This window comes from Mirounga angustirostris, unplaced genomic scaffold (genome assembly GCF_029215605.1).
Source record: "Mirounga angustirostris isolate CCGP_5_RB_7025 unplaced genomic scaffold, mMirAng1.0.hap1 SCAF_16, whole genome shotgun sequence".
Taxonomy (NCBI): Eukaryota; Metazoa; Chordata; class Mammalia; order Carnivora; family Phocidae; genus Mirounga; species Mirounga angustirostris.
This window is the reverse complement of record NW_026991724.1, coordinates 1,858,585-1,880,031: the sequence shown is the minus strand read 5'-3', so window position 1 is coordinate 1,880,031 and position 21,447 is coordinate 1,858,585. Positions and strand designations below refer to the sequence as shown.

Sequence of the window (21,447 nt, the reverse complement as noted above, 5' to 3'; positions counted from 1 at the left end):
GGGGCCAGCCCCAGTCCATCAGCCCCCGCACACCCCAGCCTCCTTTCCCGGAGCCCTGAAGGCGCCACGTGAGGGGCAGCGGGGCAGACGGACTTGGAGACCCCTCTGGCGGCTGCTGGGCTGGTGCTGCCCTGGGAGGCAGGTGTGGCTCGGACACGGTGTCCAGCACGGCCAGCTGGTGCCCACCCTGGGCCTGGAGCCAAGCCTCAACCCGGGGAAGGGAAGTTTGGTTCCTTCTGCTCTTGGACCTTCTGACAGCCGACTGGTCCAGGCATCACAGCTGCCCCCCAACTCCTCCTTTCTGGGCAGACCAGCATGGATCAAGCTCCTGCTTGTGTCTGGAGGCTCAGAGATGAGATGGCTGTGTGCTTTGTCCTCTAGCACGTGGACACGACCCCGGGCAGGAGGGAGGCTCCTTCAGCAGGACCTGGTGCCCGCCCGGGCTGAGAGCCGTCCTTCAGGCACAGACATCCCTCCTAGGCCAGATTCTGGCCTCGCTGGGGTGTGCCCTGGCCCGGAGGCTCTGGCAGGCACGCGGGCCTGCTATGGGGGGGTGGTATGGTGGCTGGATGAATACACGCATGCGTGAGGGCTGGAGGCCACTGACCCTCCGCCTTACTGCCAGAGCCCTGACCGGCCCTCCCCCTCTCCCCCTGCCAGGACCTCCCACTCCCGGGCCAAGGCTGAGGCCGCCCTCACTGCAGCACAGAAGGCCCAGGAGGAAGCCCGCATCGCCAGGATCACTGCCAAAGAGTTCTCGCCTTCCTTCCAGCACCGCGAAAATGGTGAGTGCGCATCCCCCCGGGGGCGTCCGTGCGCGGGGCTGCGGCCCACAGCTTCTGCGTCCGCATCCCGGCGCACTCCTGCTCTCTGCCGTCCGCGCGCTCTCCCTGCCCTTCCTGCTCCTGGGGTTCTAGACCTTTCTTGTGGAACTACTCTGTCCAGTTGGGGGACTATCAGGCCAGCTGCGGACCGAGGCTTCAGTCTACACCGTGGGAACCGTCGCAGGGGACTCGTGGGCGCTGGCCGGTGGGAAAGCGCAGCTCTCGCATGGGGAGGAGCTGGAAGCCACTGCACGGCAGCCAGATGCGTGGCCCTCCTCCGTCCCTTGGGGAGGCCGGGCCACAGCCGTGTCTAGCCCGGTGAGCCTAGACGCAGCTCGGGGCCAGGAGGCGGCCTGGAGCTGGGGTCAGTGATGGGGCTGCTGAGCCCTCAGGCTGGACTAGCTGCCCCATCTCCCGCTCCCCCTGCCCCCAGAAGCTTCCTCCACCCCTGGAAGCTCCAGAGCCACAGCAGGTTAGGACCCGGGAGTGAGCGGAAGCCGCTATTCCCAGACCACCCCAAGCTCTCCTGGAGCCCATGGCTCTAGGCCTTCCTGGGAGCGGGTCTGGCCTTCTGGGCAGCCCAGAGAGACCAGACCTGCTTCCGGGAGGCAGTAGGGCCTGAGTGGCCTCGGCCCCCCCAGGACCCACGACGGAGCACAGGTGGGAGGAGTCCAGGTGCCAACACTGCACCATCTACCCTGGTTGTGAGAGGGACGCCTCCAGGAAGGGCTGGTGCTCTGGAACCAGCTCGCGGCTGGCAGCACGGGCCTCTCCCGGTGCACGGGGTTCACAAGGCAGCCGGACCAGCAGCCTCCTGGCCTGCCCACGGGCATGGTGTCCGGGCTCCCCGGGCCCCGAGGACGTCCCCGGCACAAGCAGGCCAGGTCAGGGCCGTGATCCCTGGCCTCCTGTGGTAGGGCACCCAGTGCTTCAGACCCCCTGTGCTTGAAGGGGTGCACTGCTGTCCCCACCCCCCTGGCCTCACGTGCCAGCTGGGGTGTGCATGGATTTGGGGAGTGGAGGGGGTTGACCACTTAGGCCAGCACTCACAGGTCCGAGATCCCTACCCCTCAGGACCCCAGGGGGCCTCCCTTGGTCACCCCTCCGTGGACCAGCCATGACGACTGTTCGGTGTCCAAAGCTCAGCCTCGTGCCGCTCACTGCCCCATGTCCAAAGCCCCAGAGGCAAGAGCGGGAGCCTCGGGCCTCCACGTGTGCAGCAGAAACAGCATGGCGCACTTCTCCTCCTGCATAAGTGGAGGGCTGGGCCCGGCCCCTGCCAGCCCATGGAGGCCATGGCTCCTGTGGCCCTTCCTGCCCCAGCAGAGAAGTGGAGAGGAGAGACCACTCCTGTCCTCACACACTGCACCCTGTAGAAGGCCACCTAATGCAAGAGGCTTCTTTCCACCTTACAGAGGAACCTGGGGTGGGGGGCAGGGGATCTGAGAGCACGGAGCAGGCCGGCCCCTCCGCTTGTATGCTGAGCCTTGGGGCTCTTGTGTAGCCGGGGTGGGGGGCGGCGTGGCCCAGAGCTTCTGTCCATCGCTGCACCCTCGGGACCTGGTCACCCCCCAAATGCTTGTCGGGTGGGGGGCTTGGGGTTCTACAAAAGGGCTCTGGGAACCACTGTGCCCGCACCCCACTGGCGAATGGCGCGTGCCCTAGCCCTGGCCGCTGCCCCACATGGCCCAGGTCCAGTCCTGGTCTCCCGCGGTCTTCTGGTGAGATCAGGCCTCACGAGACACAGAGGGTCTGAGTAACCCAACCTCTGTGCTTCCTGCCCCTCCATAAAGGGCTCGAGTACCAGCGGCCGAAGCACCCGATTTCCAGCAGTGACATCGAGGTGGCCTCCACGGGGACGCCCCTGCAGCAGGAGAGCCCCGAGCTGTACCGCAAAGGCACCACCCCCTCGGACCTGACCCCCGACGACAGCCCCCTGCAGAGCTTCCCCGCCAGTCCCACGGCCACCCCGCCCCCGGCCCCTGCCTCACGGAACAAGGTTGCCCACTTCTCCCGGCAGGTCTCGGTGGACGAGGAGCGAGGCGGGGACATCCAGATGCTCCTGGAGGGCCGGGGAGGGGACTATGCCCGCAACAGCTGGGGTGAGGAGAAGGCCGGTGGCCCCAGGGGCATCCGCGGCAGCGCCCTCTGGAGCGGTCAGCCCGCGGAAGACTTCCGCTGCCGGGGCTCTGGCCACAAGCAGCCCAGCAACCCCAAGTCCCGGGAGCGGCGGACGGAGTCGCCCCCTACGTTCTCCTGGACTTCCCACCACCGGGCAGGCAATCCCAGCTCCGGGGGCACCAAGCTGCTGGAGCTGGATGAGGAGAAGCTGAGCAACTACGAGATGGAGATGAAGCCTCTGCTGAGGATGGACGCGTACGTGCAGGAGGCCCACCCCCAGAAGAGACGCTATAGCAAGGGGGTGGCCTGCCGGGGCCTGGGGGAGGACCACCGCGCCGACGACCGGGGCTTCGGGGCACAGAGACTGCGGTCCAAGTCCCAGCACAAGGACAGCGCCAGGCCGGCCCCCTGCACGGAGCCCGCAGTACAGAGGCTGGAGAGCCTGCGGCTGGGGGACCGGGCTGAGCCCCGGCTGCTGCGCTGGGACTTGGCCTTCTCCCCGCCCCAGAAGTCCTCACCCGTCGCACCCGAGTCGGACGAGGAGAACGGGGACGAGCTCAAGTCCAGCACGGTGAGTGGTCGCCGGCCACTGGCGATGGGGGCAGGCAGTGCCCTGCCACCTTCAGCTGAGGGGTGGCTCTGCGCACAGGGGTGGCGGTTCCTTCCCCAGGAAAGGGACCCTCCACACAGGAAGTCTCTGCGGGCGACGGGGTCCCACTTTCCTTTAGAGCCCAGAGAGGGTTACTCCTCCCAGGCTCGATCCTAGCAGCGAAGCTCCCAAAAGAAACTGGGCCGTAGCGGGAGCCCGTCTCTCCCCCTGGCCCGGGAGGGTACTCCCCTGCTCTGGTGAGGAGCCCTTGCTATCACTGGGTTCATGGACGGTCCCGGGTCCTGGGGTCAGGGTCAGCCAGAGCCGCTGGGGCATGGGGCCGGGGACTGGCTCAGGACTGTTGTGCCCAGGCCACACCTTTTACATGGGGCCAGGCGCTGGGGTCCTCCCACGAAGCCCACTCTCAGGGGCAAGATGGACAGGATAAAACTTTGTGAAGGCCGTCCACGCCAAGGCTCCCCTCCCTCCCAGAGCTCTAGTTCTTCCCACGTAGCCTGAGGATGCTTGCTCTCTGGCTCACCCACCTCGGGATCTGCCACGTGGGTTGCGGCTGCGATCCAGGTCACCATGGCCAGTGGGGGACACTGGGGCTCACTCCTGGGTCCTTGTATGAGCATGCCTCCCACGGCAGGCAGTTTGAAGGATAACGGAGGCCCCTGGGCTGGATGGTGTGGGGCCAGGTGGGTTCTCACACACAGGAGGGACCTTCGGGGACCCTCCACCTGGAGGCTGCCTCCCAGGGGCAGACATGTCCTGTGCCCCTGGTCAGACAGCTTCTCCGCCCCACCCCGGGGCTCATGCCCCCATACGCTCCACTCTGGAACCTGCAGCATCAGCCCACAAGGGCCTGTTCCCCTGCTGCTGGAGTGCCTTGTACCTGCTCCATGGGGCACGCAGAGCCTCGGACACCTCTGGGACCCAGCAGTGTGGCCAGGCAGGGTCGGTGTCCATGCCTGTCCCCTGGAGGAACGCATTGTCTGGCAGGTCAGGGCCCTGTGCTCCTTGGAAGAGATGCTTTCGGGGGCAGGTGCCTTCCCCCTGAAACCACTGTGAGCATCTTCTGGGTGGGCTGGTTCCTAAATGCTCCTGCTTCCCTGTGCCCAGATCCCACTGGAGCTCGGCCCTATGAGCGCCCGCTGGGGGAAGACTGGCTTGTACTCACAGCTCTGATCCCTGTCCCAGCAGCCAGAAACATTTGCACGCCTCCGGGTTTATGTACCCATGCGCGCACACGTGTGCACGGTGCGCGTGCGGTTATGGTGGGAAGCTGGATGGACACGGGTGGGAGATGTGGGAGGAGATTCTCCATGTGGCCTCCTTAACTATGTCGGTGCTGTAAGATGAAGCTCCCGGGGGGAGGTGCGAGCAAGCGGCTGGCCTGCAGCGGACACTTGTATGTATTCTGCTGGTGCCCCTCTGCTGGTGCCCCTCAGCACCGAGGCGCCAAGGACAGCCGGCCCCAGGGAGGGGAGGCTGGGGCACTGGGGCCTCTGCTCCAGGGGCAGGAAAGGCCTGGAGGCAGCCCGAGGCTGCACAGGACAGCACTAGGCACAGAGCTGAGCAGCTGACGGGAAGGAGCGGTCTGCTGGGAAGCCAGCTCGAGGGCTTGGACATCACCGGGTTTGGGGCCTCAGGCTGAAGCCGTTCTGGATGGGCCACATCAGGAATCCCAGGGCCAATATTTTGTCCCAGCTGCAGAGGACATTTACTTACAGTGACCTGGCGCTGGGAGGGCATTCCAGGAGCAGTCACTGCAGCCCAAGAAGCAAGAGGACCCTCTACTAGACTTGGGCCACCCCCCAGCCGCCCTCTCGGTGCTCCTGGTTTGGGGAGGGGGTGGGGGGGCAGGGGCAGGCTGGGCGCGGGCTCACCTCTCCTGTCCTCCTCCCATTGCAGGGCTCGGCTCCCATCCTGGTGGCCATGGTGATCTTGCTCAACATTGGAGTCGCCATTTTGTTTATTAACTTTTTCATCTGATGAGATGTAACGTTAGCAAAAACAACGGTTGGTGTACAGAAGGGACGTAACCCACGACAAAAGGGAAGGATCGTTAACTCGGACGGCCCAACAACCACTTCCGAGTCTTTTCACAGAACAACATGATTGGGTATTACTCACAGTTTGCCTTTTTTTCTGGGTAATGTTTTTTGGATTTTAGCCAAAATTCTTTGCTTGTATAACACGATGCTGTGTGGCATGGCAGAAGGAGGCCAGCACGCCGACCCTCCAGCTTGGTGTGGAAGGAAAGGGATCCCAGCAAATCAATGGCCAAAAACTCAAACGGCCACGGTCCTCGCCGCCATCACACCCCGCCTGGGACTGGAGAAGGAGGCAGCCGGAGGAAGATCCCCGCGTGTCCAGCCGTGCCCGGCCGAAGGGGAAGCGGCCACTGGGAGGCTGAGTGTGGGAAGTCAGCTACCTCTGCTTTTCCTCTGGGTCCTGGAGGAGCGAGCAGGGGATGGTTACGGGCGTGCGGCAGGGGGAAGAGAGCGTGCCGTCCCCACTGGCAGCAGCCTGGGCCTCTGTTTTGAATCTGTGCTGTGTACTTGAGGACGCAGGGACCTGCTGCCTCTTCTCTCCCCCCACCCGTAATGCCACACCCCGCCCTCTGCTCCCTCTGGCCTTCACGGCGAGGCTCACTCCCCACAGAGTCTGAAAGCAAAGTCCTTATGTTCCCTCCAGTCTGCCCCCCCACCGCTCCCCCCACCCCCGCCCTGACCCCCAGGAAGCAGGGCTGCGGATGGGGCAGAGGGCAGGGAGCCTTGTGGGCTCACTTAGCACGGCTGGTTCCGAGTGTGGCACCTCTACACTTGGCATGCAGGTGTATCCAGGCTCCCTCGCCCCCGTGAGACGTCATGGCAGTGACATCCTCCTCTCACAGTCACTAAGCACACGGGTTTTCACATCTTTGTCCTGTGCCGGCCTCCACTCCCCCCCCCCAGATATGCACACTCCTTCCAGATGCCTCGTTCATGCGCCGGAGCTGGTCTGGTCCCAGGACAGGAATGTGGGCAAAACCCAGTGGCTTAAAAATTCCTGAGCAATCGTAGCCTATTCCTCTGCCCCCCACCCCCCACGTAACTGGTTTCAGTCAGTTCTGCCTTCTCTACCACTGTCGCTCCATCATCCAATGAAAGAACCAGGTTCCGGAATGTTTGGGCGCCCCGTGGTCCTAGTGCTGGAGCCAGCCCTGGCCTGTGTGTATGGACGTGTCTGTGGGCCACGGCCACGTCCATACCCAGGCCTCTGAGCTCACGCCTGGGACGGCCCTAACCGTGAGCTTCCACAGCCGTCCCGGGCACAGCCCGGCTATGGACTCTGCCTTGCTTTGCTTATGTTTAGCTGTTTCTCTGCTACCTTTCAAGCAGATTTCTTTACTACACTGCACTGGATTGCTATATTTTTAACCAGAAATAAACTAAAGATTAGAGCATGTTCCAGTTAAATCCAGTTTTTTTTTTTCTGTTCTACATTCACTCCCCATTTCCTCTCATTTTGTCTTAGTTTGGGGGTCTTTTTTGGGGGAGTGGGGACATAGGAGAGCGAGGATCCGTAAGAAATACACTGCTAATAATGTCGCTTTCTAAAGGGAAATTACATCTTTTTGTACATCGTACTTTCCGTTCTTTTTTACTACTGAGTGGTTTGCTGCAGATCTGAGGTGAACCAAATAAAGACTCCTGCTCCTTGCAGCTCAGAGTCCTCCATGCTGGGGCCTGGGTTTTAGAGTTCGGTTCGTGACTGTTCGTAAAGATGACAGACTTTTGTACATTCCGGTAACAGCACGACATAAAATGGGGCCTAGAGCTGCAGGTTACACACACACACCCCCCCCCCCGCCCCCGGGAGGAGCACAGAGAAACGCGAGTCACCGCCCCGTGAAAGCAAGAGTGGTTTCGGGACGAGGGGCTCGCGTCCCATCACGCACCTGGCCCTGACACCACAGCTGTGACACATCGCCCGCCCTCCCTTTCCCTGCACGCCCAGGGAATTCCCTGTGGATTCCACCAAGACCACAACGCCCTGGGTCTGAGAGCCTCTAGAAGCTGACTGTTCATTGGTTTCCCCGCTGATCAGGGAGCAGGCCGCTCAGCAGGCGCGAACGCTTCTGCCCGCCGGGCTGGCTTTCCTACTGGCCCAGAGCCTCAGGTTCCCCCAGCAGGTGCCAGTCCTCCTGTGGGGCCAGGGCAGCTAACCTGCTTCTCTCTGCGTGTTCCTGGTGGGCGCGCAGGCGGAGCTAGACCAGGCCCCACGGGAACATCAGGAAGCCCAGGCGTGCGTGTCAGGGCTGTCCCCCGTGGTACAAAGTGTTGACACTTTTTTATTTACTCCCAGAGCAACCTCGCAAGAGCCCTTTTCTCCCCTGACAGCTTCTTCCACGCTCTAGCTGTGAAAGCCGGAGGCAGAGAAGTTGAGTGACTGGAGCTCCTGAGCCTGAGCCCGGGGGGGGGAGTGGGGGGGGGGGGCGCGAACAAGTCGCCGCTCCATGCCCAGCTCTTGCCGCCCTTCCCGGGCTGGGAAACCTGCACTCACACCTCACCCTGAAAGACCTGGGAAGGACACTGCCCTCTGGGGTCAGCAGGTGAGCTCGTCTGTGCCCACAGAGCATCTGTTGCATTTACCAGAAACGTAAGGAAACTTAAGACGACGGGCTGCTTGTGCTTTCTGAAATTTGCTCAGTGCCTGTCAAGTGCTTGGATAATTTCAAGCACATGAAAAATTATCCACCCTTTTAAGCTTGCTAATCATTAGCACATGGGATTCCGAAAGACACAGAGCAGGGATGCAATAGACAAGCCTAAGTAATTGACAGGAAGAGGACATCGCTGGAGAAAACTTCCCGGGAGACACAGAAGTTCGACGCCCGTTGCCAAAATCACTCTCCCCACAAGTCCACAACCACATTTACCAGCCAATACACTCATGTCTTGTCGAAACGACTGCGCGGGCTGTTCCCGCCACACACACTGTAGGATAACGGGCTCCTTGCCGTTTGCGCCAACCCAGACTCCCCAGCAAAGTAGGAAGAACACGGGTGGGTCCCCGCAGCCTGCAGCTGCCCCTCGGGACCCGTGTTTGGTGCCCACACCAACAGGGCAGCCCCACATCCTGGTCCTAAAAGTGCTCCCTTTCCCTTTCAAGAGAGTCCCAGTTTGGACGATCCATTATATGGCCACCCCACTTAAAACCAAAAGACGTTACTGAAAGCCCAGTGCAGATACAAGACGTTACAGGCTTGACGCGGACGAACATCTGGGGGAATGAAGGAAATAAAGTGGTGGTGTTTCTCGCATTTTTTAGTTTGGGTTTTTGGCCACCTTTTTTTGACCCCCCCCGAATCAGCACCAGTGTTGGGGTCCCCTCTTGAGGCAGGTCTCACTTCCACCAACGGGGGGACATGCCTCGGACACCAGCAGCGCCTTCCTCCAGGGGAAGGTGCTCGCTGGAGGATACAAGACAACACCTCTCAAGACAAAGGAGAGGGCCAACCTTGGCTCTAGATGAAGCTCACTTTCTTCAACTCCTATGGGTTTTGTCTTCCAGTTTTTCCTGCCTTTGGTCTCAGAAACTTAACATAAAGGTGCCTACTAGATTTTAAGCCTCTATGTCCACAGCTGCATGTGCTGCTGGGCCCTACAACCCACAGCCAGCCCTGAGTAGAGCGGACAATGGCTCGTGTTTTCATGTCCTGCCTCGGACAGGATTTGCTCACGTCACTTAAGCATAAATGTGAAACAACAGGACCAGGATTCCAGACAAAAGGAAGGCGTAAGAGTGAAGTGCGCTCTTGTCGGCAAACTCGAGCTGTCTTGTTAGTTTCGTTCCCTGCCCAGGCCCGGCCACGTGTCAATGCTACTGTAAGCAAAGACTGGAAAAATGATCTGTCCCCAAGTGTTCCTGAGATCCGTTCCCGGGAAGTGTCACTTAGCCTTAAAAACAGCAAGAAAAAGTGCAGTTACCCTTGTTCAACAACAGAAAGACGACGCTGTAATTTACAGTCTGAAAGCTCGGGAGACCAAGGGTCGCAGGCACCGAGAGCCTCTGCGGGAGAGAATGGGGAAGACGCTGGGCTCCGCGAAAAGCCGCAGACAGGAGACACCAGCACGTGTGGCGCCCGGACGGTGGAGACCCCCGAGGACCCTACGCCTTCTCCAAAACTGCAGCCCACGAGCTAGGAACAAAGGGCACTTCCCCAATCTGCCTCTGCACGAAACCCCAACACGGAGGTGCCTGAGACACAGAAGGGCCAACACGTGTTGTTCCAACTTGTTCCTCGACCTCTGAGAAGCAGGCAGCCCAGCCGGGGCCAGTCCGGGTGTGCGGCCTGGGCCCGGCGCTTCGGGGGACGGCAGAGCAGGGAGGGCAGAGAGCAGCCACCTTATACCTACCTCACTTCTGTCGGCCCCCACCGCTCCCACCTGCCGAAGACCCAGTCACACACCTCGCTGCTGTGTCTGCGCACACCCTCCCCGTCTGTGCCCCCACCGCCTGGTGACATGGCACAGTGGCAGCCCAAACCCACGAAGGGCAGGCGGCCCCGAGGGACGGCAGGGCAGGTGTTGGCTGGGTCCCCGCTCCCCTCCACGTGCTGGGAGCAGCTGCCCCGGCGATTCATTCCATGCCTGCTACGAAGATCAGATTTCAAGTCCCTTAAGATCAGAGTTACCGTCGCCCAGCGCTTCCCGTGTGAGGACACACGTCACAGAGGAAGGCCTTTCCAACACCGTTCAACCATGAGGCCAACAGAACGCCCGCCGCCTGAGGGGGTCGCCCTCCCTAAACACGGTCAGTCCCCGGGGCACCCCACACCTCGCAGCCAAGTGCCCTTCAGTGAGTGGCACCCATACCACTCGCCTGCGAAGGGCAGGAGTCAGGGGAGGGCTGCCCTCCGGTGAGCCAGCTGGGCCGGCTTCGGGCGCAGGAGGTGGGGCGTCCGCCCCGAGGGGGCCCCACCCTACCCAGCACGGTCACTGCCGCCACCAGAGCAGTGTGGCCTGCACTCTCTGCCCTACGCCCGCTGGCGGTGCGCGGCCCGGGCACTCTGCGGCTCACGCCGGGGGGGGTGGGGGACCCCCGGGCACGGAGCCAAACCCGACAGCCGGACTCGGCTTATTTGCACCATTCACCATGTCCAAAGAACCACCATCCCACTGTAGCCTGATCGAAATAAAACCGACACGGCCCTCAGTGCTCAGGCGAGCGCACGCGCACACTCGCCCTCCACTAGACCGGAGACCACTCACCCTGACAGAGATGCCTTTTTGTGAATTCTAACATGAATCGGTCTCAATCTGCATTTTCTTTTCCCACTTTGTTTCCTGGTGCATGTAAACTTCAATGCAGTGCAATCGTTTGTGCATTGACAAAAAGGGAATGTTGACTATGTTTTGATTTTTCTTATTGATGAAGCGGCTAAAAATGTTACCTCGCCATTTTATCTTTTAGCTGGGAAAAATAGCTTGGTTACTTACAAAGTGAAACTTAAATACTTTTTCTTAATGAATGTAACACTTTAAGTCATACCGTTATGATGTATTTCGCTATCTGAAAGCAAGGGACACTGTCAAGATTTAAAACAATTTTGCTCCTTTTAGTAATAAACACCATCATTTGAAAACTCTGGGTCCCTTGCATCATCTCATTACAGATCAGGGTCTTCACTGAAATCTCCTAATGCCAAAATTTTGAGACGGAGAAACGGAATTACTTCTTGGGGCAGAGCCTGTGTTCCCCCGCCGGCAGCCCTGCAGCCTAGGTCCTGGGCAGGAGGGCTCTGGGAGCCCAGCCTGAAGCACGCCCCCTCCTCCCGAAGCCGGCCCCAGCAGCCCCCCACACCCCACAGGCGCTGCCCCAGGGGCCTCACGGCATTGCTGTGCTAAACCCAGTTTGATTTAAGCTTCCCATGGGGGAGCTTACTCAGCCTTTCTTTCCGATGAGAGTTTCTCCCATCTCAGGATCCCCCCCAGACACACCTGGGCCTTTCCAGGCACATGGCTGCCCAGCTCCACAAGCAGGTCTGGTCCAGAGGGTCCCACGCCTGCTCGGCACCGGGAAACCAGGCCCAGCACTGGCTGTGCCCGTGGAGGCTCCTCAGACCCTGATGGCTTATGTCCTTGGCCCCTGGCTGCGCCGCTCGGCGCCTTAGCTTCCTACCGGACACCACGGTCACACACTGGTGGGTGGCCAGGCCCAGCCTGAACCCAGCACTGACAAAGCTCTCTCGCAAAACAGAAACGAAGACGCCTCTGCTCTATCCTCAGGGGCTACGTGGGCCGGGAAGACAACACTGGCCTCTGGTGACCCGAGGCCTGCACACAGCCCCTGCTTGCTGGCTCAAAACACCCAGGGAAGCAGTAGTTACCAGAAAGCTCCTTCAGTGCTCACGGAAGTAAGCAGTGGACAGCAGATGGGAGTTCATGCTCCCTCAAGCTGAAGTGGGGCACGTCCCCCCACCCCCGCCCGAGGAAGCAGCTGCCCCGCCCCAGCCCCCAGTCATCACTGTGTCACCTCTTCCTCACCCCAACACACATGGGGGGGGCTGGTTCCCAAGTGTGAACCTCACTTGGGTCACCCGATCTGAACCCAAGCTTGTGCCTAAACTCCCCTGGGTGGCAGCCTGAGGGCCCCTCTAGCCCCAGGCAACAGCCCGGAGGACACCATCTGTCACCGGCAGGCCCTGGCCAGCCTCTGGCCCCTCAGTGTGTCTCTACTGTCAGCTAGCCACCGACTCCCTGTCTGGAAAACTTGGTAAGGAACCCACAACGTGTCAAACGGCAATAAATACCACTCTTGTTATCTTTTAGAGACAAACAGAGAAACACTCTGGTAAGGATGATTGTTCCACTGAAGCCAACCCCAGAAATCTACCACCTCTGACCAGCCCTTTGGAATCCATCTTCCTGCTGCATGACCCAGACAGCCGCTCAGCTGCCCCAGGGACTCAGGGAGGGTACAGAAGTCTTCACACTCAACGCCCCCCCAGCCCCCCAAGGAGCTCTGCTGGTGTCTGAGAGGGCACGGCCAAGGGATGGGCACCGTAAGAGAAAGGGGCAGAACCAACAACCCAGCCGGTGGTACGGGGGCTTACCAAGAACTCAGCCAACCAAGGAGCAGACAAGACAGGATATGCGACTGCAGGGCCCTCGCTGACCCGGAATACAGCTGTATCCAGCTGTTCTGGTTCCAGCAACGCAGGGAATGGAGGCCTTGGGCTTCGTACTGGCCACTCATGCCTGTGGTGGCCATCAGGGTGTCCGGAACATTCAGTGGGGCACACGAGTCACCGACAGACTGCAGGGTGGGTGTGCTGGTCCTGTTCCTGGCAGACTCTGGCGATCCTATAACACACTGCCGCCTCTCCCCCTGCTGAGCCTCTAAGGTGCGCCCATCCTGGTGTTTCAATCACGGCATCAAGCAGCAGAGACAGCTCCTTCTCTGGAAGCTTGTTTATTTATTCTTGTTGGTCCACTCAAACTGAGTTTTTTAGCAATAACCCTACGGACATGACAGCAAAACAGAGACTTGTTTGTACAAGGAGTTTCTTCAGGGGATTTGTGAGTTCTCTTTCAACCTGGCTGATTAACAAATACCCTCTTCCCTCAGACCTGCTCTGTCACAGAGACAATCAGTAACGCTCCGGCCTCTGACAACAGAAAGCCGAGGTGGAGCCAACAAGCTCCTCCAAGCAGCTCCTCCTAAAGCAGCGGCACCGCTGGACCGCACAGCTGGGGCTGAGTGCCACGTCCCGGCAGTGGGCAGAGCGGGCACCGGGAGGACCCGGAAGGTCCCGGGAACGAGCCACAGCATCCCATCAGCCACGCCTGAGGACCCTGCAGCGAGATTCCGCCCTGAGTGTCCGAGGAAGGCCCAGACTGCTCCAGCATCCAAGCGAACGGCCACAAACATGCCACTGGAGGCCGAGCACCCAGCTTCTCTACCAAACCCAGCCCACGTCGACCGAAAGGGTGCCGTGCCGCCTGGGCCCCAGCCTGGCCTCTCTCTGATGGCCGGAGCTCCCGCAGGCACAGCCCCCAGAGTGGGGCTCTGGCAGGCAGACGAGCAGACAGGATACCATCAGGGGACAGGATCCTAGTTCTAGTCTGCTGTTGAGAGCCCACCCCTGCCAGGCTCCATTCCAGAGGCTTGCCAGTCTGACAGCTGAGGGCCCACTGTCGAAGCTGGTGGGGGCTGAGCAGCGGGAGAAGGCTGGGCGAGCGAGGGGCCGTTTCTGGGGCAGGTCAGCCCTGTTCTTCCAGACCACCTTCCCGGGCCAGGCCCTGCTCTGTCTATTAGCATCCAGGCAATGATGCGGATGGCCTATGGGAGGGAACAAATGGGATGTTGGCCCTGTTGCTAAAAACTAGAAATACCACGTTCTCATTGTAGCAGGTATTTAAGATGAAGAAAGGTACCAGGTGTGACTTCAAGGCCGAAATGCTGACCCCAGCCATGCACCCTGGAGCGGGCACCGTTCCGTATGTGCACGCACCAAGGCTGCCACCGTGATGACCCCCACTCCACGGGCGCTGGACAGCAGCACCACGTGGAGACAGTGGGGTCCCCGACCTCAGGCTTCCCGTCCTCCTGCTACTCTGCCAATGACAGCCTGGAGCCTGAAAGGGAAAGAGCAGAGAGGGGCTCTAGCATCTCTTCCTGAAAGAGGCTAGTGGAGCAGTTCTGAGTCATCGGGGACATTCACTCAGAGGCCCCCGAGCACAGCCAGCGGCAGAGAACACACAGAACCGCCCAGCCAACAGGAACTTTATTTCAAACATCGGCAGAGACACAAAGCGTGTAAAGGTGGTCGGCAGGCTGCCACCAAGAACTTCTGGAAATCAGAGCTGAGACCTCCAGGCCGACAAAGTACCATCAACCAGGACATGCGGCTCCTTGTCTGGCCAAAGGGAAACCGCCCACAAAGCACCCGCGTGCCACCTCGTCTTCCAGGTGCCGCCTGCAGCGGGGGGGGGGGGGCCTCGCCCCAGCACGGGGCCCCGCCACCACCACCAGGGCAAGCGGGCCGCACAGATCACCACCTCGCTGCGGCTGCGCCCCAAGGCCGCTTTATTTTAAATCACACCCTGTGATACCGAGGGAAAGCAACTGCACCTCACACAGGTTAACTTCTGGGGGCGGGGGGACGGCGCTCAGGCCAAGTCGTCGCACAAAGCGTCTGCCACGGCGTGGGCTGCTCTCTTCCCGGCGTGGGGCCCCACGTTGTCCAGGGTGAGCTCTACCCGACACTGGTGGGGCCCGAGCAGGCCGTCCGCAAGCCGCTCGGCGGGCAGCACCGTGCGTGCGGGAGCTGCTCCGTGGGGAAGGAGGGGGCGGGAGGGAAGCACGTTGAGCCCAGGACGGCGGCCTGGGTCTGGCAGCTCCAGAGGCCACCCGCTCACCGCCTGATGGGGCGATCACGGGCACCAAATTTAAAGAAATCATATGGCGAGGGCATTCTTCACTCCATCCAAGAAACCAACACGGCGCCGCTCAAATGCACTCCACGTACGAATGTTCTTTCAAAAACTTAAGCTTGCCTCGAGAGCACATCTACAAAGCAAAGCCAAATTTTAATAAAACTTCAGTAAAGCCATAAAGTCTCTCATTACCAGTAAAAATTAGGACTTTGGGAGCCAACTGACCCCCAAGCTCTAGGTCTCCTGGCACCCCTCACCGGCACGTGCACCACACTCACCCCCAGCCTCCCCGCCGCTGTCCTCGTCCTCGTCCCCGCCCTCGGCGCCCTCATCCTCGTCGCTGTCCTCTTCGGAGTCCGTCTCCTCCAGCCACTCCTGAGTTCCTTTAAAGCAAAAGTGCGCATTCGAAGCTTCAGCACAGTGGGCAGCCCCCTCACAAGACTCCTGGTGTGGAAGCGGCCCGAGCCCCGGCATCACCGCACGCTCAGAGGAAACGCATTTTCTCTCGGTCTCCGAGCAGAGGTGGGGTGAAGGAGACTGACGGGCGAAGACACAAGACCCATACAGAGTTCTCTCCTGCTCCCCAGCTCTAGCCTGGGCTCGTTGGAAGATAGGAGTCTCTCACTGGCCACAGAGGAACCTTCCCCAAGTGTGGATTTTAACTTTGTTTCTAGTCTCTGGGCTTAAAGGAGTGGTGGCTGTGTCCAGCAGCTGCCGGGGAAGGACATAGAGGCGAGGGACGGAGCAGTCTGGACCAGAGCACAGGAGGCCTGGAGGTGCCCCAGGTCCTGGGCCGGCTCCCCTCACGTGCTGAGGCGGCTGTCCCCGGACGAGGGGCTCTGTGAGATCTGCTCTGGACAAGGCCCCTGGTGAGCAGCAGGACGGGTCTGAGGCTCATCGGAGTGCTCGAGGAGGCAGCCCACCCCCCTCCGCTCCCGGAGCAGGGATGGACGCACAGAGGATGCAGCCCCTTGCCCACCGCGGGCTCAGTGGCACAGGGCAGATCTGAGGGGGCGCCTGCTTGCAGGCAGATGTGACAGAGACGCTTTGCTGGGGTTCCCGCCCCAACCTGAGGAGGAGCGTACCTCCACCCCAGCTCACCTGGATCCATCTCCACCAAGGCCGTCCACTCCTGCATCTTGTGCAGATCTAGGCGGTACAGGTCGCTGAGGGTGACCTGGCGGTCACCTGCCTCAAACATGCCTCCGTACAGGTAGAGCTGCCCGTGCTTCACGGTCAGCATGGCGTTCGAGCGGGGGCTCGGCTCCACCACGGCGCCGCCGGCTTCATCAGGGCTGTCCTCCTCGTTGGATGGGGGCTGTCCAGCCGAGCCCGGGGCAGCCAGCATCTGTTTAATGGTCACCACGGTCCCGTCCTCTGTGACCACCTCTCTGACCACCTCCAGTGGCTCCTGGGCACCGGCCCCCCCCAAGTCCCGCTTGTCAGCACCTTCGGGCTCTGCTTTTTGGCCCCTCCTACGTTTCTTCTTCTCTGACTTAGGTCCCTGTTGAGAAGAAGCAAGGCCATGCGTTTTAGCAGCAGACAGCGGTGAGCAGGCAGAACCCCTGGGCCCCAAGGGGGCTGGGCCACAGGTGAAGCACCTGTTGCGGTTCACCCTGGGGGCACAGAGCCTCTGCCTGCGTGTGACCCCTCCAAGAAAAAGGCAGAGAGCGCCACGCATCCAGACACTGGCTGCACGTCCACCCGTTTTCCCACAGAGACTCTGCAACCAGAGTGGGGTCTCTGCCGGAGTGGGGTCTCCGCCAGAGTGGGCCACCTCCTTCGGCGTCGGGGCCGCTGACCCCATCAACTCCTCTAGATCTGAAGCCCCAGTGGGACCCCGCTGCTGGGACGGCCACCCATGGTGCCGCTGTGGAGTGAGTGGAGGGACATGGGCGTCCCTGCCCACGACGACAGTAAAGACGCCGAAAGCTCCCATGGGCCCCACACACACAGGGACTGGGGAGGCCCAGGGCAGCTTGAAGCCTTGCCAAAAGAACCGGCTGACGCGGCAGAAGGAAAGCAGGTGCAGCCCTGCATCGGGGTGCACACTTCGGGGCCCGGCTCTACCTTCAGCTGCCCCGCAAACCAGCGGTTCCTGGCGGCATCATAGAAATGCAGGTCATTGAGGAAGTCCCCCTCCAGGCTCTCCTCCTCTTCCTCGTCACACACACCCCCGAAGAGCAGTGTCTGATGGTTCGGGGTCACAGCCACCGAAAAGCCAGACCTCGGAGTGGGCTTGGCTCCTGCAGGATTAATCCGGGTCCAGGCCCACCTGCCTGCTGGAGGAGAGGGAACACAGGGTAAGAGTTTGCCGGCCGAAGGCTCACCCAGGATCACCGACCCCAGTGAATGGGACAAGCGGAAACGCAAGACTGCAGGTAAAAGGGCACCAAGTTCAGGCATTCTGAGCCCTCTGCAGAAACAAAACACAGTTCAACACGCCCCCGAGTTTCATCCTGCTCCTGAAGGTCCTGCGTGCACTAAGTAATGTTTCCACATGCCCTCCAGACAGCCCCTGGGCCAACCACGCCCCAGGGGCGGCTCTGAGGCCGAGCGGAGAGCGAGGCGGGCAGGCCGCAGTGCTGGGAGGGCCTCATGCCGCGCCAGGCCCCGCGGGGGGGCCGGGGGACCGAGAGAGCTGCTCCGTGCGGGCTGTGCGCACTCGCCCACTGCTCAGAACCGCAGACGCTCCCGCAGGCAACATGCTCACTCTCGCTCTCTCGGCACGTGCCGTGCCTGATGAACGTGGTAACGCTCAAAATGTGACCCAGTGTGAAGCATGGGGGATTATCTTCCCACCACATCTAGAAAAAAGAACCGAGACTGTCCTTTTATTGAACGTTTAAGGAAAACTGAACAGAAGCAACAAATGGCCAACGTCGTACCATGTCGTGCCCACCTGTTGTTCATCAGCACACAGCACAGCTGTGACTCCGGGGGGCACCCAGTACTGGGCCACGAGGACTACTCCTCACAGCCAGCACGTTAACGTGGTACGGAAACAGAGAAGGAAAAACATCAGAGTGCCCTAGCTCACAGTGCACCACGTGCTTCTTGCTGGCGGTCGAGGGCCTGATGCCCGGGTGCACAGGTTGAGCACACGGGCTCAGGGTCCGGTTCCAGCTCCGGCTCCCTGATGTGCACACCAGGCAGCTTTCTCCTTGACTCCAAACCTTGGTGCCCACTGAGGAAAAGGCAGATGTCCTCATCGGTCACTGCAGGGCAGCCTGGCTGACTTCCTGAGAAGTGCCCGGCTTCACGGAGGTTAGGGTGGGAGAGACGGAAGGGTGCTGCGTGCATTCTACAGCTTACAGCCTCACGGGGCGGGTGAGAGGCTTGCTGCGGGTCCCAAAGCAGACCCAGGACCAGACTGGATCACCTGAGTCTAGCCCGGCCTGCTCATCCCAAGTCTCACAGGCCACCACCTGACTTTCTGAGCTTTAGAAAGCAAACGGGGGGCCGCTGACCCACAAGAACCATGCCCAAATCCCACATCCCAGCAGCCACTTGCTCGAGTGAGAACAAGTCAGGGAACAGCTGACAAAGAGTGGCTTCCACTCGCTCTGAGGTCGCCGTCCCAAACACCCGAGGGTGAGCACTCCTCGGCTGTCCCTGCTGTGCAGACACTTAGGGTTATTCAAGAGCACCCGGCCTGCCTGCTCCGGTGAGGACTTGCCCATGACTCCAGCACAGTGTGCAGGGGTTCGCCGCCACCCTCCCTTCCCCCAGCCCCCCATCCACAGAGCAGGAGGGCTCTCGGGTCCCTGCCCTGCTTCCCGTAGGAGCCCGTGGCCCACCCCCATGACCCAGTGCATGTACCTTCTCTTCCGTCCTCAGGCTGCAACAGGAACATATCTGAATGCTGGGTGCCTCTGTCCACATCTTTCTTGACTCTCTGCAAAAGGAACAGGGAGTTGTGAGAACTGGCCAGGCGCCACCTACAACACCCTGCCCAGCTCCCTCAAGCTTGTGGTCTGCCTCCCTACTGGGGTGCAGGGGGGTGGGGGGCACCCTGGGAGCCTTCGTTCGGATGAGCCTCAAAGAAAATCGGAACTACGACCCGTTCAATTCTGACCTCATTGAGCAGATGTAATAAAAAATGTTAGTATGACTTATTAACCAAGAATAGATTTTGAATGTTAAGAATTCACCATTCTAACAAGAACTGTCGTGAGCTCCCAAGGCTCTGCAGCGACCCTGTTCCAGGTGGAGGGGCCCTCCCCCGAGGCCATCATGAAGTTCCATCGCAGTTCCCGTGTGTCCCCAACCCCATCATCTTTCAATTCATGTGCTCAGACTTCCCTGCAAGAATGACATTCACACTTGCTGCCCAAGCCAGCCAGGTGCTACCACTTAAAAACTCTTCTGAGGGGCGCCTGGGTGGCTCAGTCGGTTAAGTGTCCCACTCTTGGTTTCAATTCAAATCATAACCTCAGAGGCGCCTGGGTGGCTCAATCGTTGAGTGTCTGCCTTTGGCTCAGGTCATGATCCCAGGGTCCTGGGATCGAGCCCCACATCGGGCTCCCTGCCCGGCGGGAATCCTGCTTCTCCCTCTCCCACTCCCCCTGCTTGTGTTCCCTCTCTCGCTGTGTCTCTCTCTGTCAAATAAATAAATAAAAATATTTAAAAAAAAAAACAAAAAAACCCTCTTCTGAGCGTCGCCAGCAATGAAACCAAGGTTTCTCAGCCCTGAGCCCTCCGCGTCACGTCAGCTGCACTGGCCCAGACTCCCCATCTCTGCCTTCCCTCAGGAGCCGAGAAGTCGCTGCTCAGCTGTGCTGCATCCTGGGTCTCCCTGAGGTCTGTCTGACGCTTCTCTCAGCACTGCTGGGGCTGTGGGCCCCACAGGTAAGGCGCCCTTCCCCTGTAGCACACCAGGGGTGCACGCTGGCGCCCAGACTTTCCACTGCTGCTGATCCCGGTCACCTGGCTGTCACCTCTGCCCCCTCCGAGTCTGCAGCTTTCCACAGCCCTCTGGGGAAGGACATCACTGTGCACAGCCCCGCTTGCGGAGGCGGAAGTCAGACTCCAGCCCTTGAGGGCGGAGTTGGCTACATGATTTCTGTGGAATTCTGCATAGGGATTTGTCCCTTTCCCCTGATTTATTTACTCATTCAATCATTTGCTTATAATCAAATGGACTCACAGATTTTTATGTTCTACTCTGGGCTGTAATCCTATCCACTTTACTTACTTTGTTGCTAAAACAGTTCCAGCTTTGGCCACTGGAAACCCTTTTGGTGGCTCCTGTGTCCGTCTGACACAGCCCGTCATGTGGGTTTCCTATAAGCACACCCTTAGGTTGGGGCACCACAAGATCCTCCAGCCTCATCCCGTACGTTTCTTGACCCAGGCCTGGAATCCGCCATTTCCCTGAGGAGCCCCAGGTCCTCTCACTGGTCATGGTTAGAAACCGCGATCTGGGCACCAGGAGTGCTCGCTGCTGCGGTTACTTCTACCCCCCCGCCCCCCAAACGCAAGACAGGATCAGGAAATATGGACGCATACTTCCTTTCCTTTCAAACACAGGTGTGCGTTTACTACAGGGGGGAGAAGCTGGTCTCCTTTTGGAAAACAAAGCCACAATCCCACTGTCCACAGACTGGACATGTGACCTGACTATCCTAAAGCCCAGGAGGTTCAGGATCGGCCCTGAGTGGGGAATGGCCTGCATCTCCGGAAATGAAAACTGGGGGTGCGCCTCTCTGGTTTTCCTTCCGGACACATCTGCAGGATTCAAGTGAGGCAATGCCTGCACGTTATTCAGACAAGATGTTTGCACAGCGGGAGGGGCTACCCTTCCACACCAAAAGGCCTGGCACGTGCAGGAACTGCATTCACAGCCAGAGGCCCTGCCCGCCGAGGGGACCTGGAACGAGTTCAGTGACCGCTCTGTTGCTAGAGACGTAAGTTACAGCGGAGCCGCACCCCCGCGTTGCTGCACCCGCTGACCTGAGAGCTGCGGCAGTGGCCAGAGCCTTCTAGTTAAGGGGGATCTTCTATGCTGTACCAATTAAACACCTCCTCCCAAGGCCCACGAGCCAGAAGGCTTCCCGAGAAGGGCGATGCCACAGCCCGGGGCCACAGCCTCGTGCCGGCTGGCGCGTGGGCCAGGGCTCTGGCTGCACGGGGACGGGCAGCCCTTCGGACCAGAGCCCACTGGTGCCGGGGCCCCCGCCCCACCAGCTCACTAACTCCTCCCGTACAGCAGTTACTTTTCCTGAAGTGCAGGGACGTGCCCCAAATCCAGTCTGCAGTCCTCACAGGGACCCACAGGGAGCTGCCCTGTGTGACGCTGCTGTCGTGCTGCGACTTCTAACGGGCACGGCCAGGCGCCCACGGGATTCAACGGGCGCGGCGGAGGAAGCAAGTCTGCACAAGCCTTGGGACACGTCCCCGTCCCACCTCGCAGTGTGACGTCCCGTACAGCGTCTCAGCCTCTCTCTGGGGAGGGGCACTTGGGTGAGAGGCTGAA

General features: G+C 60.4%; 2 protein-coding genes across 13 annotated transcripts in view; one reads left to right on the top strand and one right to left on the bottom strand.

The window, feature by feature from the left end:
- Positions 1–6,990, top strand: part of JPH3 (junctophilin 3) — a 159,691-nt gene extending 152,701 nt beyond the window's left edge. For all 4 annotated transcript variants that reach the window (XM_064581001.1, XM_064581002.1, XM_064581000.1 and 1 more), the window contains 3 exons: positions 661–785; positions 2,618–3,516; positions 5,452–6,990. In XM_064581001.1, the coding sequence (XP_064437071.1) occupies positions 661–785; positions 2,618–3,516; positions 5,452–5,532 (1,105 nt within the window). In that variant the 3' untranslated portion in view covers positions 5,533–6,990. The remainder of the gene's footprint in view (positions 1–660; positions 786–2,617; positions 3,517–5,451) is intronic.
- KLHDC4 (kelch domain containing 4) overlaps positions 1–21,447 on the bottom strand; it is a 69,546-nt gene that overhangs the window by 3,605 nt on the left and 44,494 nt on the right. For 3 of the 9 annotated variants that reach the window (XM_064581005.1, XM_064581012.1, XM_064581013.1), the window contains 8 exons: positions 18,792–18,867; positions 17,040–17,251; positions 16,071–16,473; positions 15,248–15,352; positions 14,665–15,102; positions 13,968–14,168; positions 12,644–13,050; positions 5,856–5,994 (listed from right to left, as the gene is read on the bottom strand). In XM_064581005.1, the coding sequence (XP_064437075.1) occupies positions 15,080–15,102; positions 15,248–15,352; positions 16,071–16,473; positions 17,040–17,251; positions 18,792–18,867 (819 nt within the window). In that variant the 3' untranslated portion in view covers positions 5,856–5,994; positions 12,644–13,050; positions 13,968–14,168; positions 14,665–15,079. Of the gene's footprint in view, positions 1–5,855; positions 5,995–12,643; positions 13,051–13,074; positions 13,873–13,967; positions 14,169–14,299; positions 15,103–15,247; positions 15,353–16,070; positions 16,474–17,039; positions 17,252–18,791; positions 18,868–21,447 lie in introns of those variants that run through there. The other 6 variants (XM_064581011.1, XM_064581006.1, XM_064581009.1 and 3 more) reach the window with 6 other exon arrangements.